At 38.8% G+C, this 23,778-nt stretch overlaps 1 protein-coding gene across 1 annotated transcript in view; it reads right to left on the bottom strand.

Annotated features, from left to right (window-relative positions):
- The window catches only part of fto (FTO alpha-ketoglutarate dependent dioxygenase), a 195,026-nt gene extending 173,594 nt beyond the window's left edge, over nucleotides 1-21,432 (bottom strand). Inside the window, exon 1 of the mRNA XM_056265344.1 lies at nucleotides 21,355-21,432. Within this exon, the coding sequence (XP_056121319.1) occupies nucleotides 21,355-21,432 (78 nt within the window). The remainder of the gene's footprint in view (nucleotides 1-21,354) is intronic.
- Nucleotides 21,433-23,778: the final 2,346 nt, after the last annotated feature.

A 23,778-nucleotide genomic window follows, 5' to 3' on the forward strand; every position in this document is an offset into this window, starting at 1 on the left:
TGCTGTCGTCATGACAGCGCTTGACAAAACAACGTGCCTCAGGGCTTTTAGCTAAACAATTTGCAGATTTGGAGAAATATTGATAGATTCTCATAGGTTTACATCAGAGTTCTATAGACAGGAATAATATTTATTGAATTTATACCCAAATGTGTCGATGTAATAATTATGAGCACTGGATACTCTGATGCTGTGTTTTCAATCCATAAGAGCAGCCTGAGGGCGCCCTATGCACATGTAGTCCATATATGTTACACACTAAGAAGTCATAATCATGTGACATTCCAGGACGTCCCTGACATAAACAAAGCTAACAGAGATCGCTGTAACATGCATATAAAGATGTTGCGAAGACAATAAACATGATTGCAATGATATTTGATTGACCTGTGTTCTTCGAGCCATGCCAGGTATTTTCATAATAATAGATTATATTTATAATGTAATGCTAATGGATATAGACTTTATCATCGTGCAGAATACTATAAAATAATATATTGTTTGTCTGATTTTTTTATCTGAAGCCAAATCAGATCACAGAAGGTTATTTAAAACAGCCAGTTGTTAGTAATTATAATGCAGACAAAAGAAAAGCATATTTTATGCTTTTAGTACAAAGGGTTCATGAACTGTATCTGTTTCAGTTTGGGTATGCCATTTCTGGGGATTTTTCAAAAGTGGGGTTTGCAGCCTAACAGATTAAAGAAGCGGGTCAAGTCTTCGAATTGTTGCTAACCTCTATATTACTATGTTTTCTCCAGGTCATTTTAAATGGACAGCTTTGTCGCTGATATGCTAACTGAGGGGCGGCTGTCTGAGCTGATAGAGAATTTTAGAGGTGAGCATTTTACTCTTACTGCCCTTATATCATCTCTCTATACCTAAAAAAATATGTCTTTAATTGGGCTTAAATGTGTCGGTGCAAGATTCTGTGAAAGTCACAACTTCTTTGACAGTGGAGTATGCATATCTATATAACCCTTATAGTTTAAAAAAAATACTTGTGCCTTGTCTTTAAGCTGTTATGCATAAGAATAGGCCAGATATTCACCATTAATGTCATTACTCTTGTTAATGAAAGAAAAGATGGACAGTAGTATAGACTGTCATTCACACTAAATGGGTAATGCTGCAAAATTACCACATTAGTTAACTAGGAAATTGGGCCACGTTAAACAACAACACAACATTCCCTTAAAAGTGATTATTTTTTTAGCTTTATAATCAAAGAGTGTCTGGTGAGTGGTTCACAATTGTCTCGACTTATTAATAATAATACTCATGTTGTCTTGTTTTCTGTCTTTCAGATGAAGACATCTCCATAGATGAGGAGGCATTTCTTCTCTTAGATAAGGACACTATCAAAAATCTTGTCCCCAAAGTTTGTCCCAGGCTTAAATCCCTGAAGCTCTCCAGAGACACAACCAATGTTTGAAGACTTTAAAGGAGAATTACGGAGAAAAATTAACCTAGAGGTAATTAACACATGGTTACCGAGTCGACCATTCTTTGGGATTTGTTTTCATGATAATCGAATGTAAAGAGTATTATCTCTAAAAACTGATTAGCTTATAACGCTAGTATATGGGGCATTGAATACAAGTAAAAAGAAATCGTTAGTTAATACCACTAACAAGGCTCAAAATAGCCTCACACTAACATGGTAGCATAATGAGGGTCCCTACATGCAAACCGAAGCATGTGAAAAAAATGGAGATATTTCGTACTGCAATATTTGTTATTTGACTAATTTTGTGTTATTCTGTACAAACGCAATATGAAGAAACTGCGCAGAAGACGGATAAGGTATAAAGTTTTCATTCATAGAGAGTGGGGCTATGTTCACACATTCAAATAATGAGATTCTTATTGTATATACTGCTAACAAGTGCTGTCAATGTTAACGCTTGCGATTAAGTTTGTCCAGTTTAACGCAGCGTCATCCTTGTATTGTAACTATCGTTACATTATATGAACTGCAAAAGCTTTTTTTTTGCATATGCACGATTAGACTAAAGAGAACGCTCTGTATGTGAATGTCCTGATGCCAGTGGTGGAGGAAGTACTGAATCTCAGTACTTAAGTAAAAGTACAAATAACCAGAGACATACTTACTTTAGTAAAAGTAGAAGTACCACAATGACAACCCTACTTAAGTAAAAAGTAAAAAGTACCTGATTTTAAATGTACTTTAAAGGACAACTCCGGTGCAAAATGAACCTCGGGTGTAATAACACATTGGTACAGACTAAATCGTTCCCTGAGATCATGTTGGAATGTAAAGAGTTTTATCTCTAAAAACAGTTTAGCTTATAACGCTAGTATATTGGGCATCGAGTAAGCAAAAAGAGATCGCTAGTTAATACCATTAACAAGGCTCAAATTAGCCCCACACTAACACGGCAGCATAATGAGTGTCCTTACATGCAAACCGAAGCATTGAGAACTTTGTAAGTGTATAGACAGTTTAATAAGAAGATACTTTACACAGACAGTACAGTTAGCGCATACAGACAGCAGCCATCTTGGAAAACAGTCTCGATCAGTCAAACCACGAACACGGTGATACGTGAGCTGAACTGTGACTTGGAATCTCATATGGTCCGTTGTTTCCGGAAGAAAGCACTGAGCGCATAAGAGAAGCACTGAACGCAACAGAGAAAATAAAAAAATAAATATAATTTATCTTATCTTCAATATCTACACGTACTGTTCGCTCACCTTCGTGGTTCGATTGATCGAGACTGTTTTCCAAGATGGCTGCTGTCTGTATGCGCTAACTGTACTGTCTGTGTAAAGTATCTTCTTATTAAACTGTCTATACACTTACAAAGTTCTCAATGCTTCGGTTTGCATGTAAGGACACTCATTATGCTGCCGTGTTAGTGTGGGGCTAATTTGAGCCTTGTTAATGGTATTAACTAGCGATCTCTTTTTGCTTACTCGATGCCCAATATACTAGCGTTATAAGCTAAACTGTTTTTAGAGATAAAACTCTTTATATTCGATTATCATGAAAACAAATCTCAGGGAACGATTTAGTCTGTAACAATGTGTTATTACACCCGAGGTTCATTTTGCGCCGGAGTTGTCCTTTAAGTATTAAAAGTAAAAGTACTTGCATAACAATTTATTCTCTTAATGTCTATATTCTAATGATTAATAAAACAGTTAATTCTAACTCATTCAACCTAATACTCATATAATGATGTTCAATATGATGGAAAAGCAGCTATATTTTAAGTTTTTGTCACCATTTCTAAACAAGCTTGCAATTAGGCAATATACACATCAAGCTTACTATATACCAGAGCCATAGAGAGAGAGAGTTGCGACACTCCCATAGACCGCCATAGGAACTTTGAAATGCGGAAGTAACGCGTGTCGTGGAGCAGCCAATAGTTCCAAACACTGATAGTTTCTCCATTGAACCCCATTCATTTCAGTGCTTCCGAAGTACGCTCGCTGGTAAATTAATGAAATTACTGTATTTCTTTACTTTTACACACATTAGCCGACCTCTCGTGAATCTAGTCTGTAGTTATATTTTATGTAGCCAGTTTTAGTAAATGTTTATTGGAAGATAATAGGTTAATTGCAGCTATAGCTTACGTGACCAACACTTCACTAACGTTAGCTAACTTACGGTAACTGATGTATATAATATATCATATTTTTAATAACATTTTATACGTATGTATATATATAGCCTATATATAACATTATACATACACACACACACAATTCATTTATTTAAATGGGTTAGGGTTATGCATATATGTGCTTATATGTATTTAGGAACATAGTTAATTCACTCATTAACTATCTCTCCGGTTTAATTTTATGAAGAATATTTTTCGGTTGAATATTTACCGAACATTGCTGTATATAGTCGTTGCTTTCTACGTTATGGGAGCAGTCTATTTCCCTCCTAAATTATTCATTTGTACATGCACAGCGTAATTATTTATATTTTATGTTGGTTGGAATTCTGAACGGACCGCAGACCTCTTTGCGTGATCACGAAGTGAAATTTATAAGCAAGATCACGGGAATCAATAGCCTAATACAGCCCAGTTGTGCTAAAATAAATATCATGAGACGTCCATCATCAGATGAATGACATGGAAAAGTTAAGTTAGAGCCGCTAAAGCCAGTGGTACTACCCATGCGAACATGAACACTAGCGTTTCCCTCCAAAAATATAGCCTATAAACTTATCTAAGTTGTCACCCTGCCTCTCCAAATGCAAAACTGACATTAACTAAATGCAATAACAGCTGAAAAAGTACTTGGGTGTGTGTTTTATTTTATATTTACCGTTTAATAATGCAATCGCTGCTGTCTGTCCATAGAAGAACATGACAGCCCGCGTATGTTGTGGAACTATTGGGGCTTACATGAACCACGTGACAGCCGTCGCAGCGACATCAAAGCGTGTCGCAACTCTTTCTCTCTATGGCTCTGCTATATACCCTTACTATATACGGTATATATAAACACACATATTATGTTAAAACGCTGTATATGACGGCGTTTGGCTGTAAACGCGATTCATTTATGGCGTAATTCTGAACCTCTTGGCTTGCCATACTAATCCTAACCAAACGTATAATGTACGCACCCCACATCACTACTAAACCTACCAATGCATTTCCTATGCATGTAAAAACTAATTTCCACGTATAAATTGCACGATAAACACACTGCGTGCTATAGAGACGCATTTAGTGTGACCGGGTTGATATATCTATGGCAACCAAACTTCACTGGTGAGACAGAAACGTGCGATGAACGGACGGTCAGGATGACGTTTTGGCAGGGAAAAACTGATCAGAAAATTTAACGAAAATGTAACAGAACGTTGTAGAAATGTAGTGGAGTAGAAAGTATAATAATTGCTGCAAAATGTAATGAAGTAAAAGTAAAAAGTATGCACTATTGATTCTACTTAAGTAAATTTTTCACGTATCTGTACTTTACTTAAGTAAAGTAACGAAGTATTTGTACTTCGTTACATTCCACCACTGCCTGATGCACACTCATTCATTCATTCCATTCCAATGATGCGCACACGACGCGCAGAAAGACGCGCAACAGTATCGTGTGGCCAGACAGCGCGCCGGAATGGAATTCTCTTTCGCACTTGAACAACAATAACACAAACCATTATGCCAAAATCTCTGACTACGGAAGCCTGTTAACTCAAAGGCGCAGTGCTTTCTTGCAATTGGGTCGGTTCATGTTCAAACAATGTAAACGAACCGTACCAGAGTTCGTTTGGAACCGTACCGAGACCACCTCTTCAGCTGGGTCTCGGTTCGGTTGTTTGGTCCGCACCCGAGTACGATTGCTGTATTCACATCTGCCCAAAAGGTCCGCACCAAAGGGGGAAACGAACTAGAGTTCGATTCAATCGAACCAAACAAGGCAGGTGTGAATACACCCTTAGTCTCTCATTTCAACACACTCACTATATGTGCAAAAGACTATAGTGCACGGACACAGTAATGTTAAAGTCTTCTTCCTGCTCACAAACCACAATTACAAATAATTGTAATTAAATTTAGGGAGTTTTAATGCACTGAACGCACAACAAATCAGCAAAACGACCTCAGACCTCCATTCAGTTTTTGGAAAAAAGTTGTTTTCATGGCTTTTGCAAGGCATCAACGGCATCCGCTGTAAAAAGCTGCATAAAGCTCCTAGATCACTTATTTTCCACAGCTCATATTGTCTGTAGTTTTATGTCTACTGAAGTTTCTTGGAAAGATATTTTTGAAGTGTTATTTCTGAAGAGCAGAACAATCCAAAAACACATTAAATAACAGTACAACCCACTGAAGAGATGTATATCCCTCACCGCCTTGCTTTTATTCCCGTTAAAAATCAAAGATGTCGCTGCTGTGAATAATTTCATTTCATGCTTTTATCTTCAGAAAGATCTTTCTTCCTCCCCATATTGCATGCGAACTGTGACTTGCTTAATAATGTGGAACAACCTCTTTAAAACTGCAGTCCGCAGTTTTTCCTCTTTGTCGCCATCTCGGTTCAAAATCTGCAATTGACCTTTCGCCGGCCCCTCCCCCAAAACGGCCATTGTCCAATCACACATCATAGCAACCGTTACTATGTGAGCAGGTCAAACATTGACTCCAAGCAAGATGGTGAAGCGGTGCGCCCACGGCGTTTGTAAATCGGAGACACTAGGTACCCCGAGAGATTGTCTGGAGGAGTTGTGTTATTTCCGTTTCCAAAGCCGAAAACACAACGTGAGCGGTGCCTCCAATAGATAAAACAGTGTGGACGGCGGCGGCCCCACTCCCAGTTAAATGTGTCGAACATGGTTAACTCGCGTGCAGCGTGTGTGAGACTGAGACACTGAGATTAGTCAAAGAAACATGGAAAAAGCAGATCAAGAGGATCCACAACGGAATTACGTTTTCTAAAGGGTTGTTGTTAACATGATATTCTCAAGGGGAAATGAGGAGCAGTCACCTAGCAGTGCAGCACCCGTAGACTACAGTTTAGAGGAGTGCACGCTCGCAACGGGGAAAGCATGAAGCTTACTTGATAACATCAGTTCATATATCAATATCGTAACGAATAGAAATAACCTTAAATAATGTATGGTTATATGCATCTTTCCGTCTCTTATGTATAGTTACTTTTTAAACTCGAAAATCGCATTCAGCACGACACGCAAGCGGTTGCCGTGGTAATGAACAACCTGCTTGTTAAAGCGAACATGTTAATCCTGTATCGGAGGCAAAATTACTAAATATGCAGCGCGAGTTATAATATTTCTAACTTCAATCAATTAGCCACTGAACCAGCTTATAAAATCATCTTCAAGGCTGTGCTGGTTGCATTTGAGGTACAGGTCATGGGGTTTCTCAGATTTCGCTTGAGACCGGTAAGCATTAGCCTCGATAGTAGTCGTGTCTCCATTGCGTATTTTTATATTTTGAATATATCCCTCCACTGCATACTGTAACCCCTTTTGCCTCGATCTGGAGGATATCGCTGAGGTATTGCTCCAAAAAAGGTCACTGACACGCACGGGTATTCCTCTTCCCGTCATGGCAATCTGTCGCGCTGGTCGTGTTTGACCATTTGTTTGACGGGCGTAGTAACAATAACTAGGGGGCGTGGCTTTTCCGAACGGTCAATTGCAGTCATTTGCGGTATTATACCGGAGTTGTACCTCGGCATGGCACAGCGCGGATGAATCCAATGTTTTGAGGAGAATGTGCAGCTGCCAGTCACCGCGCGGTGTGGAGACTGTCATTCAGAATCACAGATTCTACTTTTTGGAAGTATGACCAACATAAGAATTGTCACCCTAAAATGTCCTCTGAACAAGTAACAACTTTTGTTCTTCTGACCAACTAAGGGAAAAATACATTGCAGTAAATCGCGCTGATTAAATCTAGCGATCGCTTATGATATCACGTCAAACCGAGCAAATTATACTTTGTTCTCAAATTGTGAATGTTAACAACATCAGCATTGCGTGACTACATTTAAAGCCCTTCAGATATTTATCCTTGTTTTCGCATGGGCCCTGTTGCAGTCTCTTTTTCCAAACTCTCAGTCCAAGTCTTTTGCATTTTACAGCGGGTGAATCTGTTGTCACTGGTGATTGTCGTTTAAACTTTTCTGGATCCGCCATCAAATTGATAAGTTTTGATAAGTTTGATATTATATCAAGTGCTGTGAGAAAAGGCTATAAATCTCCACCTCCAACATCCTCAAACGCAATATAGCCTACTAGCCGAGACTCCTTCTATATGTACAGATGTGACGTAATGACGCAAAGACATGCTCGAATTTCCCACGGAAATCCACCAGTACCACTGGAATTAAAAACATTATTACAAGCTTACCGTTTTGAATCGAGAAGGAAAGCAGAGAGTTTTTAACACTGGCTGGTTATGTACTTGCTCAAATTTATTTTGGAAAATTTTTAACCCAAAAAAGTTACGGACTGCAGCTTTAAGTAGGTTTTCCCATTTACCTAAGAAGACCTGATAGATACCAAATAGATTGAATCCGGTAACTAAAACAAACTTTATTTAAAAAACTAAAATCTGAATGTTAATGTATAAAATCCTACTGATTCACTTGCATAATATTTTGGAACACAGTGTATGCTGCAAATAAAATGTATGTGAATTATGTGTAAATAAGTAATATTACCAAACAAAATAAAATATCAGTAGCACAAAAAGGGACAATTGAAATAAATAATAAAACGACTAGCCTATAATAAAGAAAGAATAAGACTATGCAAGTAATAAGTTCAGTGATGGAAACACATCAGACAGCAGACCACTCACTGTCCCATCAGAGACCCACATCTAAACATACACACAGACTCAATTTTCTAGTGTTTACCTCTCTTTTACTGTCTTCCTGAATATATTAGCTAACTGAAAAACACACTGAGTGACAGCAGCAACACTTCCTCCCCATTGCCATGGCAACCCACATTATCACGAATGAGTGGGAGGGAAGAAAGGATGATACATAAATTAATTAAAGTTTTTAAAAAAAACACAAGTAGAGAATTAAAGTGGGTACATCTGTCAGCGACTCAGCTCTGCTCGCTAATACTTGTGTTGGAACATTTATACCCTTGAAGTAAATGATCCGCTGTGTAATTGGCAGCGGAGGAGAGGAGAGAGGGATGATGCGGATCCTGGAAGAGCTGATAAGGAAGCTCTTCTTCAGAACCAGGAAAAGAGAAGAAATATGTTTAAAAAACCTTGCCGTTTAATCCCCATTGTCATCGTTGAGCAGGGGACGCCATTACAAACAGAGATATCCAACCGAAGCTGTCTGAGTGTGAGGAACAGAAGACAGTGTGTGGCACCGTGTGTGTGTGTGTGAGAGAGAGAGAAGGGTTCCTGGATTAGTCCAATCCAAACGTGCCATCAGTCAATGGCGAGGAGGCCTGTCAAGAGTGTCAACCGCACAAAAACACACACACCACGAATGGAGAAAATGTCAGACAATCTATGTGTGACAATGCGATTAAACAAAAATGTGTTCCGACCAGTATAGTGCTCAAACACACACATACACAGTGAGAAAGTATCAGAGAAGGATTATGTTCATAATCACAGTGTGTGTCATGGTGATCTGGCTGTTTATAAGCAAAGATTACTGTATACGTCAGCTTTAAGTGTGTGACAATGGCCTGCAGTGTGTGTGTGTGTGTGTGTGTGTGTGTGTGTGTGTGTGTGTGTGTGTGTGTGTGTGTGTGTGTGTGTGTGTGTTGTCAAATCTCTTCAGTCGACTTGCAGGGCTGTAACAAAAAAAATCTATTAAAAAAAAAAACAGAAAATGTTGCATTTAAAAAAATAAATAATGTAACGTTTTACATTTACACCATAGCATAACACCTGGGTTACATTTTTGAATAAGCAATTTGCATTTCTTTAAAATTCTTGGATATAGTTACACCAAAACTGTAAAATACTTCCCTATGCAAACTATGACGGAGTAACAAGTCAACAGCAAAAAAATACTGCAATGATAAAAAAAGAACATTCCTCAAAATATTAGTTTATGTGTGTGGTAGTGCATATAAATATCTAAATATCTAAACTATAGTTCTCTGATGTGACCCATAAATTGTATTGAAAGATGTGGGTCTCAAACTCAATTCCTGGAGGGCCACAGCTCTGCACAGTTTAGCTCCAACTCACACCTGCTTGGATGTTTCTAGTAATCCTGAATACCTTTATTAGCTGGTTCAGGTGTGTTTGATAGGGTTGGAGCAAAACTGTGCAGAGCTGTGGTCCACAGTCACACAGACTCATATTTTATTTTGGATCCATAAGTAATTTATTGACAATAACAAAAAAATAATTCATAAAGTCAAAACGATCTAAAACGACAGCGTGACGAATTTGGTACTCCTTTGCAGATACTGGTTTCTTTTCATCAGCCTCTAAAGGGTTAAAGTACACTCTAAAAAAAAAAGAAAAGAAAAAAAGCCAATGACTTAAAGTGACTTAAAGCAGCACTAAGAATTCCGTTTTTGTCCAACAGCGCCCCCTAGAGTCGCTGTGGAGTACTTGTACTGTCGTGAATAGCACTCACGCAGAGATGGCTCGCACTCACGGCCGGATCCCCTCCCCCTGTACACCGGTACCTGTTCAGTAGGATGGACGCTGTAACGAGTGGAAATAAGGTATGGCCCCTTTAAGAGCTGCGCGCGCCCAACACCACATGTATACGGCGACGGGTTATTTCTGTTTGATGCTCATTTTATAAGATCTGTTTTTTTGCCGTAAAGCAATTCGTTACCTCGCGAGACCTGATATGACACGATACTTCCTAACACTGAGGCCGGCGGCTCGCCGGCCCAAAGTTGCAAGGGTGGTTTTGCGGCTCACAGGCACCAGGGGGGTGCGAGACGACCACCATTCAACACGAAATCAGTAATATAAACATTACAATGACTCCAAAGCTGTTCGGTTAAGGTAAAAAAGTTACTTAGTTCACCTTTAATGTTTAAATGCATTTACATCATGGATTATATTTTTAGAGGTCTGTGTTTAAAACTTAGGCTACTTTAAAACCTTTAGGAAAGTTTGGCTTTTGGAGATTATCAAATGCAGCAGCAGCAAAAAAACACCAAATGCATAAACATCCCCCTAAAACAAAGCATGATGGGACAGACATCTTCCATTCAGCTAGTCTCGCTAGGAGAACAGGACACTGACATCTGCTCATCACCATAACAGCTGAACTTGAACCACCAACCTTGGCTGATCTCATCTAAATAAACAACAGGAGAGACGAGAGGTCTGGCCCTATCACAAACAGAGAGAGACAGAGAGAGACAGAGACAGAGACAGAGACAGAGAGAGAGAGAGGATATGATAGAAAGAGCATAAGAAGAGCAGAGCATATGATAGACAGCAAAACAGAGCAGCTTTCTTTATGCAGCCCTGATCATGTGCTTGACAGAAGTTCAGGGTGAACTTACAGCTGGATGACCAGGGGCACAGAGACTGAGAGAGCGAGAAAGACAGCCAGAAACAGAGAGAGAGGGAGTTTTGACAGTAAAATTACCACAAGCATACCAATGAGCGTTCAATAGGCCACCGCTCTCACAACCAAAACTGTGTGACTGTGTGTGTGTGTGTGTGTGTGTGTGTACTGGTAAAGGCGGAAGAGACAGTAATGAGGGGCCAGTGTCAAGCATCAGTGGTCATTCAAGCGCTCTCACTTTCACTCCTCCTGCACCTCACCTTGAAACAAGAGCATCGCAAACCAGACATTTGACAAGGTGTCATTTAACCTGTTGATATGGTGAAGCCACTCTTTCAAAAATGCCAACAAAAGTTGTGACGAAGTGAAGAAAACAATGGCTATTGTAGGCTATACTGCAGCTAAATATGGATGTCACTCCTATTTCTGAATGCTTATTGCTGTTCACTTCACAAAGAGTTCAGTCCATTACAGGAATGACAACCACATTCTAACTGAACTTACTCCTGAAAAAATCAGAAAGTGAGGTGTAATAAATTCTTCAAAACATTTAACTGGTAAAAAAAAACAGCTCCCTCTATATAGGACAAGCAAACGATTTGAAAAATTGATTGACAAATGGACAAACAGCTCCAAACCGTTTAAACAATTGGTATCCATGTTTTTATTTTACAACTGTGAGAAGTTAAAATGTTGCAATGGTTATCTCAATCATCCCAATTACAAACACACTTTACCAGCATTTCTGCAGTAACTTTATATTTTGATCATCAAATTACGGTAGATAATGACTTAATTTCAAACAACCACCAAAGCCTCATTTTCAATCCTAAGCCTAAAAATTTGAAAGATTTATTTTCCAAACTGATTTAACACAAACCCCGTCCTGATTTCATTGGTCAACTCAATTATGCAGTAACCCGTCAAGAAAAGTTCCGATTTCAGAAAAAATCTGGATTTACTAATGCAACCAAACAATTTTGATGACCATTGATATTGTTTAGAGTCTTTTCTTTTAAAATATCTTCTTTTACGTTTCACAGAAGAAAGACATACAGGTGAGTAAATGGCAGAATATAAATTTTTGGTTGAACAACAACATGACATCATGACTTTGCGTAAACATACACGCCACTTTCAATTCAAGTGGCATGTTATCTATACGCATTTTGAGCTATCCGCGTGTATGTCCACGCCGAAATCTTTTGAGTGTATGTCTACGCCATTAAATGTCCGAGTGATTCCGCGGGTATGTGTACGCCGTTAAATGTCCGAGCGAAACGAAGCAAAATCTATATCTACATCTGTGGAGCGATATTTCTTTTCCTAGGATGGTAGGAGAACACTCATAAATGGTATTAACCCCAGTGACGGGTAGGTTTAGGGACGGGGTTGGGGTAGGTCATATAATTATATATACATAATACAGTAATATAACGTTAAGTCAAAGGCGATTATGCGTGTTGATAGCACGCCAAAAATGAAAATACGAATTGGCGTGTCATACATACGCCATTTCATGAGATCAGTCTGTGAACAAAGACATTCATTAATTTTACAACAAACAAATAATACGATCACTGGGTTAAAAAAAACAACACTTTGGAACAATATCTTTAATGTGAGGATCAATTCCCTTGATACAAAATGAGCATTCAAAATATTGATCAATCGACCCATCTCAATTAAACATTTTTTTTACATTATAAGCAACAGCAGGTAAAAATCCATCTAATTCATCTGAGAAGCCTCTAAAAGCCTCCTGGTTCTACCTCTTAATCCATTGCCTGTGCGCACCCAGCAGTAGGTTGGCAGGGCAGGATACATTTTCCTGTCTGGCGCATGCAGACATAAAGCACAGCCTTCCAACTGGCACAACTATGGGGCAGTGCCTCGTCGCGCATTGGGCATCCACACACACACAAACACACGCCAGGTGCTCAGGCCCACTTTCACTCCCCTCATTTTTAGAACATAACTTATGATGTACAAATTAAGAGTTAGTGTTTACAGGCTCTAGTGAAAGTGGCCTCCTGTAGTTCCAGTGAAAGAGGGACTTTGGACTGGCAATAGGAAGCAGATGTTGGGCAAAGGGCTGCCATTAGCTAGTTTCCCTTTACAAGAAAAGGTGAGCTATTACACAAGAAAATAAATTCACAAATAAACAGCGAAGAGGGGGCCTGCTGTTCAGTGGAGCATCCAGATGGAAAAATTATAGAGTGATTTTTCTTATTTTTTGACATTCCATATTATTGCATTATGCAATGTCATAAAAATTAATCAAATGTAATAATTATAATATTTCATTAAACATTTATTTATATATGAAAAGAAAAGACTATGAATAGAATTAGAAGACTGATCGCAAGGCTTTTTTAAACTAATTTGAATGGATGCCCCTTACGACTAAACTGTTGAAGTCTAGGTTACAAGGTCAATCTTATGTTTATTCAAAGCTTTTCTGAGGTGACCCTATTGTAATTGATCACATTGATTATTGACTATACATCACCACTGATCAGCCAATAGCTGCCAAATCAACCCCTATGAATGTGCCAGACCTCCCCCTTAAGCCATACATAACTGAGGCATGTTTACACCTGGTATTAAGATGAGTTTTGGTCAATCAGATCACAAGTAGACGAGGGAGACATATTCCTGTTTATACCTGGTGTTTTAATCCATCTATTTTGTCCACTTTCAATCAACCATTTCCTGATTTCTGTGACGGGAGTGTCTATGGGCAGGTAAATGTATGTTGTTGTTTTTTTCAGATTTTTCGATATAATGGACAAAATAAGTTCAAGCAATTTACATATGAACGCAACCAGAGACGACTGAAAAACGCACGGAGAGCGTATAGACCAAGACCACACCGAACGCTGTGAGTGTGTGTTAGAAATCCAGAATGGTGAAAGAACATTGTGCTTGGTACGTTTTTGTCTTCAAACCAAACTTAGGTCTTCAGCCACCAAAGTTTAAATCCCATTCCCATCTGACTAGCGCACTTCCCATAATGTTTACTCATTAGTTCAGTATGCGGAGAACAGGTGGTCATTTGTGGCTGTTGGAACACATTCGACCACATGAGCCTTTACACTTCCAAAGCAAACCGGTCGAAAGCGTTTTCGACTACCTCTGGAAGTGGTCGAAAGTGGACAAGCTCAATGTTTTAGACCCCGTTTACACCTGCATTTAGCGTCGTCCACTTGTGATCGGATTGATAAATGTATTTTAAACAGGGATTACTGTTATCGAATTGGGTATACAGTAGGGCTGGGCGATATGGCTGAAAACTGTATCACGATATCAGTGTTTCATATCGGTCGATATCGATAATTATTGATTTTTTTATGACCCATTTAAAATAAGGACCAGGAGAAAAAATATATTACATTTAAACATTTTTATTTTAAACTTAACCTTCCTCTGATTACAATCCCAAGACAGAAATGTCAACACAACCATGGAAAACTCAAATAATTAAAATGTAAACATAAGTCTAAATTCACAATCAGACCTGCAAACTCCTCAGAGTAAAAAAGGTGACAGTGGCGCGGCAGGACGTGGGTGGTGGGGGTTTGTGATCGTACGTGCCCCCTGCTTGATTTTTTTTTTTAGACATCACGGTTCGGTACGATTTTGGTACAATGGAGTGAAAAGCAAAACAGAAATATAGAAGGCATTTTTATAAATGTCTTAAGCCTTGTATTTTTTAAATAAGTTTTATTAATAAAGGCATAGAACCAGTTTATTTATAGTGCACTGATAATAGTTTTATATAATTGGTTTATTAATTAAACTAATAAAAAGATAGATATGAGATATGTTTGGTAATTGTACCTGAATGAATTTAAAATTAATTTGTTATATTTCAGATCAATATATTTGTTTTCCTTAATTTTAATTAACCCTAACTTTATTCTCATCAGAATTATAAATAATTGATTTCCGTATAAAATAATACTACCAATAAATTTAATTTTCTTTTTTAATCAATGTGTAACTTAAAAATAAACAGATTAGTGGTCTGTTTTGAGGGCAAGAAATGAAAACCAATGCGATATGATGAATGTCCAAAAGATGGAACACACAGACTGTTTTACAAAGGGGTTGGATAAATATGTTTTGCTTTTAAAACGGTGTGTACAGTTGTAGGCTACAGTTTGACAAGAAATACAGTGTGACAAAAGGACAATGTTGTGTTTTATTGCGAGTATAGGCCTACACAAATATTGTAAACACTTTGCAGACTGACTGATGTCCTGTATTAACAAAATGACGGAGTATGTTTTTATGTCTCCACTGTTCGATCGCGCCCGCGTGTCTCTCTCTCTCGTGCCTCTCTCTCTCGCGCGCGCGGAGTCGGACACACACACACACACTCCAGCATTGCAATCTTGACATCGCAGCCTGTTCATTATGCTGTGTTCACATCAAACGCGAATAGAGCGAATTATCCAATAATGTTTCGCAATTCTAGCCTGCATGGCATGCAGATGAAGGGCACTCATTTTCTGCTTATCAATCGCCGGTTACTGATGAGGAACCCAGTAGCACGAGACAACGATGGCGGAACCAAACTTTTTTCTTTTTTTTTGATGGCGCAACCAAACTGACACGTTACATGATTGCCTGAGCTTGTCACTCCCTACGTTGCTAGGTTACCAGAGAGCGAGTGCCTTTGTTAATGCAAACTTGCTTCGCAACCTGTGGTTTCTTCCGACGAAGAAAAAAAAATAAAATTATCGAACGTTTTATCGAACACATTTTTTATTGATATCGATCACGTGTCTATCGCGATACATATCGTTATCGTTTTATCGCCCAGCCCTAGTATACAGCTGGTCACGTAAATGTGAAAAACAAATATAAATCCAATCTACTCTACTGCACTACATGCAAATACAGTATAACAGCCTAATATGTAGCTGCATTTGACAAGGCTCACAAAACTAGGTGGCATCTCGGATTGCTTTCTGTCTCAAATGCACATTGGATGGCATTGACAGTTCGCCTTTTTGTGATCAGATCTTACCCCCTTGAAGTGACATTTTAACACAAAAACTAAATGTTAGAATGAGGGTAAAATCAAATGACAAATCCCACCTTATGACTCATAAAACCAATTACAATCTTAGACAGACTATAAAAAGAACATAAAAGCTGATCAGCCCTTTTAAGAAGAAACAACAAACAATCCTGAAGCCCAACTTTAGAAATTAATGTCTTTATAAAAATGACATTATTAAGTAGAACCATAAAGAGACATCTAACGGTATGTTCATAATGTGCATAATATGGGCCTATAATACAAACCCACATGATTAGGCTATCTGATCAACAAAGCATGAACATCAGCCTATATGGTCAATATTCTTAGTAAATGCAAATAAGATGTAATGGAAATGAAGGAAATAACCATAAAAGGCATTTAGGTGATGTGTGTGAGTGTGTGCATGTGCGTGTGTGTGCGTGCGTGTACACACTGGACCTCTTGATGATATAAAGGTGAAAAGCTTCACAACAAACAAATCAACCTTAATCCACACATTGGATCAATGCGGCTGCTATAGGCCTCAGGGTCGCCTTATATTACTCCTCAAACTTCATATTCACTCATTGATTTGCTTTTCAGAATAGTATATCACTGAGCTCCAATGGGAGAACGGATAGAGACAGGGGCCAGGGTCAAGCACAGCTCGCATACATGTTAGCGTAATATTGATGTCCCAGCAGAAAGAAATGACTAAATATCTAGATCAATATCTAGTTTCCCTGCAACAGCAGAGCAACGAGGTGGGGAAATATAAATATACATCTTTATGACCACAGAAGCAATCATAATGAGAGAGCTGAATGAATGTTTCCCTTAAGGTGAAGTGTTTGATTAGCAGAGGGCAGAGGTTATTGCCGATATGCTGATACAGGAAAACGAGACTGATGGCTCAGGCAGGGCAGGGGCTGCGGAGATGACAGCAGAACAGGGCTGAGCTGAAGTAAGGCCTGTTCATACATGTTAATCGAGCTTTAAGCCATTAGTGATGGAAGCGGATTTCATCATCAAGTGCTAAGGGCTTACGGAAGGAACTGGAGCATTCATGAAAAAAAGTTCGGGAAGAACATAAGATAGAACCTTGGTTCAGGAGACTTAAACTATCGTTCATAAGTTTGGGGTCAGTACGTTTTTTTTATTATTATTTTATTAATACTTAAATTCATACTTTTATTCAGAAAGGATACATTAATTTTTTACTGTATTTTTATTAATTCATGAGCATAAGACTTGGTGAGCACATGAGACTTTTTAAAACATTTGAAAGGTAGTAATGAAATTTGGGCATAACTGAGGAGTTAGCCTACCTATGCTGCATCAGAGTAAATGAATGAAAGAAATATAATAAATGAAAAAAAAAGACACTTATTAAACACTTGTTACATTTAATGTATTAGGCTATATATTAAAAAAAACTCTATATAAATCCAATAATAATAAAAAAAAACAGCAATAAAACATTCTCTGAGATGAGTTAAGTGTGAAAACACAATAAAAATCTGCGTCAGGGGACTCTTTTTTGAAGCCTAGTGTTGTCATATCAGCCATTCTTTAATTGAAAACGGTTTCACCAGGAGTCCAGTAAAACACTTGATCAAGGATCTGGCAAGGCAGGTGTTTTTACTTGCCATTTAGCAGATGGCTTCACCAATGCATATGGATAAGCCTATAGGCCTAGACTTATTTACAGCTCCAAACCATTAGAAAAGACAGTGGTACACTCACGGTTCAACTCAAACACAGACTAACTACCATAAAAAAAGGCAGAAGAGCAGATAATGCGTTACCTCTTAATTAAACAAACACCTATGCCTGTACTTAATCACTGAGTCCACTCACTATCCCTCTGTGTATCATAAAACAAAAGACTGACTAAGGGGACATTCAATGACCACCATCCAACCCTCGACCCTTAAATCACAGGCTTTGTGGGGTCTTGTGCAGGGCCTGTGGGAAGGGAGCAGGGTGGGCTGTGGGTGGCAGCAGTGGAAAGACTGACACGGTGCTGTGGCAGTAAGTAATGCGCGTGTGGATTAGCGGTATGATGGCCTGATCAATACCAGCGGTTCCAGCCATTAGGAATGCAGCAGAAAACGACCCCCTATGGCAATAAAGCACAGTGTCCGCCTGCTACTTCATTTGCTGCCTCCATTAGTGTAATGGTATCATTATCAACTGTGGCAGTATTTTTTCTAACACTCCCACCCTCCCTCGTTTCCCTCGCCTGTTTTTTCATCCTTTCAGATTTCAGGAATCAGAAGGCATGAGCTACACTACACTGCCTCCGTATTTTCTTTCATTTTTTCTTTCTTTTTGCATCACCGGATATAAATCTGCCCCTAGCGCAGCTTGAACACCAGTCTAATTATGTATTCCTGAGTGTGTTTTATGTGGCTGTCCGACACTGTTTCTCTATTATGGACTCATTAATAGGACGTAGGCATACGGTGACGAACAGAGAGGGGAAAACGACAAGGGGGGGGCAGAAAAGCTGCTGATTACGCCGAAAGTGACACCACCTCCCGCTAAAACACCGGCTCCGACATGACAGCGGCTCGGCATTAGGACCTATAAATCGTTACTTTAACACTAATTTACAGAGGAACATTTTGTGGGAGAAATTGATTAATCAAGACTGGCTGTGTGGCCTCATAATCAGGCCTGAACTGAAGCTAGCTGTTAATTTAACAGAATCGCCAAGGGGAACACAAAACATTTTAATGAGTGTTCAGGAACGAAATAGCCTAAACAGCTTTCTCCAGCAAAACACACGAGCCGGGAAAGCCAATGACCCGAGAACTCTCTGAAAGATGGGACGGGAGGAGTGAAAGCCTCTGAACATCTGGCAACCCTCTGTGCTCCTCACACTGCTGTTGTGAAACAATGAAATCATTATTTATTTATTTAACAATTTTTTGTTTATTTAGCTACTATTTTTTTATTTTAATCAAATGCACTATTCATCACAGTAAAAGCTAATAATACCAGGCAGTCATCAACAAAGGTGTCAAAAGCAGCAACGAATCCCAACAAGGTTGTGAGTGCGAAGAAATGCAAAACATGCTCAGCAGACGGAAGGAGGAAAACAACAAGCACTTTTCTATTTCATAACTGTGAGGAAAGAAAAACAACAGAGCCCACATCCCTCTGCAAATACAATAAAGAGGCCAAAATGGCATTTATAATTGAATAATACTTCAGTGGGATATTTGTGGTCACCCTGGCAACGTTAAAACCAGAAACTCAGTCCAATGTCTCTTGATCAACTATTAAAACAGTATTTTCAGGTTGAAGGCCATGTAAGGCTACTTCTAAAAGCATGAAGTCAGTTTTTAATAGGCTATTAGCCAATAGTCTCCCTCTTTTAGTGCATGATAATGGAAGTGGTCTTTTTTATCATACACATGTGCCACATATGGTTAGGAAATGCCTGGCAAAGCTGAACTAAGAATAAATATAATTCCTTTTTCAGAGAAGGATAGTTCACAGGCTACATCCTATAGGCTAGTTTTTGGGGCATAAATGCACACGTTTATGGCGGAGACAACAATGTACTCTCCTTTATTTATTATCATGATTAAATGGACATGCATTTTATATTAAGGCACCGCAGGAATACACACACCAGTCCCTCAGTCTAGCTGATCTGCGGTTTTCTGCCCTGTTCCCTTTATTTTTGTGAAGGAGAGAGATCAGTTGGGGCAGGGTAGCAGAGCTGTCAGTCTGTCCGTCTGCTGTACAGACCCAAAACTAGCTGGATCAAGTTCTCAGAGAGACAGATTCATCTGGTCCCTATGGCAGCTGCAATAAAGTGGAGGAACCACACACCATAGATTCCCTGCTGTCAGACATGATCCAAAAGCATGCATCAGAGAGAGAGAGCGGACTAAAACTGAACAAAATAAAGAAAATGGAATGGGATATAATGGTATGGTTCAGGAAAGAGAGAACTGAAGAGAAATGGGCTGCTGACAAAACTTCTGATTACTAATAACTTCACTAAAGTCGTGTCGACAAACAAATCAAACCCGTTGAAATGCAAACAAAACACCTAATTATTTGCATTTTGACGATCAACCAATGCACCTTCAACCACAGACAATATCAGAAAGTGACATGTCAACTTGTCAAGTACAATAATAAATAAATTTAACATTTTAAAATATGCCAGCCTGTTAAACGTTACTTCCATCTATTTAATCAATGATTAGAGACAGGTGCTAGAAATTTACCTTTATCTCTTATTAAAGAGGCAATATTTGGTCCTGGATTTGATTTTTGATGCATTCTGTACCCTTTAGGAGGACATTTGTTTTCTATCCATATGAAAACACAGTATAATCCTTTATGACTTCAAACTTGACAGACCTAGTATGGGATATAACAAAATATACCAAAGTATTATTATTAGATAAGAAATTCACTGCCTTGATTAATTTATGACCCTGAAAGAAAACACTATTAACCTCTGGAATACTTGAATCTTATTGGTCATGGGTTTGAATGCATGAACTGATAAAAAAAGTATACCTGCTTGAATGCAAAAAGCTATATGGTGTTCATGTAAGCGAGATGTTTGTAAAATAAAACTTCAAATTAATATTTTTCTATGTCTTTGTGTCTGTTAAGGAGCCATGTAATAAGTGGGATAAAAAACCCTTCATAACCAGGGTTTATGTTGTGATAAAGACCAATATCACTGTACATTCAGGACCAACAAGCTTCACACCATGACGACAGACTGAAAAAGTTACAAGTTCACATAAATACAGCTGCAACCCCAACCGTTATTTATATTACACAGACTATGCTAAATTAAAAACACGACCCATTTCATTTCCAGTCCTAAAACACGACACATGCGCTTCAATAAATTGGTCAAATAAATTAGGAATAGTTGGTTTAGCAGATACACCTGCAGAGTGACAGACACATGGACACGCGTCTTCTCTTGACTTCATTCATTAACACCATGATTGAAAAAGCACTGTAATGCCGCTACACAAGCCATTCAGGCAAAGTCAGTGTGGCAGTTATCAGAAAACACTCCCTCCGCGCTGTGCCTCAACACACACTCGTGTGTGCCGGATGACTCTGTACAGAGAACTCTTGCGATAAAAGAAAGCAAACATTACAGAAGCAATCAGCAGCATCACATGCGCACTTCAAATGAACACACAGCACCAACCAGCGCGTGCAATACCGCAACGGACACGCTGTACGGTGTATAACAAACTCCACAACTACATGTGGTGCTTGGCGAACTGAGAGAAAACTACAAGCGATACCTTTCTCCTCTTTTCCCTCTCACTGTCATCCGATCTTTTCATGTTCCTGAAGTACTGTTTACGCTGCCTCGGTTTCATAGCGCGCCGTGCTGGGCTATGTAGTCTTCAGATTGTGCCGTTAGCGTGTGAAATTTTCTTGAGTTTATTTAAATATACACTTAGCGATGTTTATGGATTTATAGGAAACATGAATGGTAATGAACACGTTGTTGTTATTTTATATAAGTATTTTGTTTTTAAGTCGTACCTGGCATTCCGGCTAGTACTGCATTTCCCAGAATCCTCGCGCCAGGAAAACCACGCTTGTAATTTGAGTAGAACCGGAAGTGGATATGGGTTAAAAAGCTTCGCAGTTGTGTTGAGAGAGGTTTGTAATAGATATTATGCGCATGCAGTGCTAGATGTGATGTTAAAAGGTTGATTGCTTTACTAAATGTGTCATATTAATAATATGTAACTATCTGATAAAGTGACTTGTCCTGCAGTGAGTAATGGGAAACTCAGCTTAGAATAGAGTTCAGGTATAACCAAGTGAATCTGACCTTTTTTATATGCATTCGGAAAGAATACGTTATAAATATCACAGTATTGGGACCAGGTTTTGTGACCTTTCTAAGAGTATTTAAATAAATGCAATATAACGAGAAAAAAAACTGTATTTCTAATTTTCTAATAGTATTAAAGTGCAATAATAGCGTGTGTGTGTGTTAAAAAAAAATACAGTTTATTTATATAGCACATTTCATACACAATGGTAATTCAAAGTGCTTTACATAGAAGTAATTAAAATCAAAAGAAATAATAATAATTAAAACAGTTTAGAATAAACGGGAAAAATACAGTGCAAACAGTCAGAGGAACAGTGGCACAGTGCTCATTCAGTAAATGCATAGCTAAACAGATGTGTTTGGAGTCTGGATTTGAATGTGACTACTAGGAGCACATCTGATCTCCTCTGGAAGCTGGTTCCAGCTGCGGCTGGCATAATAGCTAAAAGCGGACTCACCTTGCTTAGAGTGAACCCTTGGTATTTCTAGCTGATGTGATCCTAATGATCGGAGTGATCTGTAAGGTTTATATTCAGTGAGCATATCTGCAATGTATTGAGGTCCTAGCCCATTGAATGACTTATATACCAGTAATAATACTTTAAAATCAATCCTAAATGTAACTGGGAGCCACTGTAAAGACCTGAGGACTGGTGTGATATGTTCATATTTTCTGGTTCTGCTCAGAAGCCTGGCAGCAGCGTTCTGTATGAGCTGCAACTGTCTTATGGTCTTTTTAGGAAGGCCAGTGAGGAGTCCATTACAATAATCCACCCTGCTGGTGATGAAAGCATGCACAAGTTTCTCTAAGTCTTGACTGGAAACAAAGCATCTAATTCTTGAAATATGTTTCAGGTAATAGTATGCTGATTTAGTTATTGCTTTGACATGACTACTGAAACTGAGGTCTGACTCCAGAATCACACCGAGATTCCAGACTTGATTTTTAGTTGTTTGACCCCTAGCGTCAAGGTATGCATTCACCTTGAGAACTTCATCTTTGTTTCCAAACGCATTGACGTCAGTTTTGTCTTTGTTTAACTGAAGAAATTTTTGGCACATCCAAATGTTGACTTCATCTATGCATTGGCACAGGGAGTCAATGGGGCTGTAGTCGTTAGGCGATAGGGCTAAGTAGAGCTGTGTGTCGTCTGCATAGCTGTGGTAAGAGATTCGGTTCTTTCTCATTATTTGGCTCATTGGGAGCATGTACAGGTTGAATAGGAGTGGCGCAAGAATGGAGCCTTGAGGGACTCTGCATGTCATGGATGTCCACTCAGACTTATGGTCTCCTATACTCACATAATAACCTCTCCCTCCTAAGTATGACCTGAACCTTTTTAGGACTATCCCAGAAAGCCCGACCTGTATTTAAGCGAATATCGTTTATCATCTTTATGAGTGCTGTCTCTGTGCTGTGATGCGGTCGGAAACCAGATTGAAAATTGTCAAAGTATCCATTGGAGCTTAAGAATTTGTTCAGCTGATAAAGACAACTTTTTCAATGATGTTGCCAAAAGAAGATTTGAGATTGGTCTATAGTTGCTTAATGTGGTCTAATCCAGATTACTCTTTTTCAAGAGGGGTTTAACAACTGCAGTTTTCAGGGAGTTTGGAAACTTCCAAAGAGAAGAGAGGAATTTACCACTTTTAGGAGATCTGCTACTAAACAGTTAAACACGCTTTTGAAAAAAGATGTGGGAAGTGCGTCAAGGGCGCAGGTTGATGTTTTAAGGGCTGTATGGTTTCTTCCAAAATTTTGCCATCAATTTCTTTGAAATCAGACATAGTAACTACTTTCTGAGGTTGTGGTCTGATCTGTCTGACAACTCAAGGATGAGCTGATCACCTTTCTGATATTATTGATTTTCTCAGA

The sequence above is a fragment of the Rhinichthys klamathensis genome, unplaced genomic scaffold (assembly GCF_029890125.1).
Source record: "Rhinichthys klamathensis goyatoka isolate OS25496 unplaced genomic scaffold, OSU_Roscu_1.1 h1tg000232l_1, whole genome shotgun sequence".
In the NCBI taxonomy this organism is placed as follows: domain Eukaryota; kingdom Metazoa; phylum Chordata; class Actinopteri; order Cypriniformes; family Leuciscidae; genus Rhinichthys; species Rhinichthys klamathensis.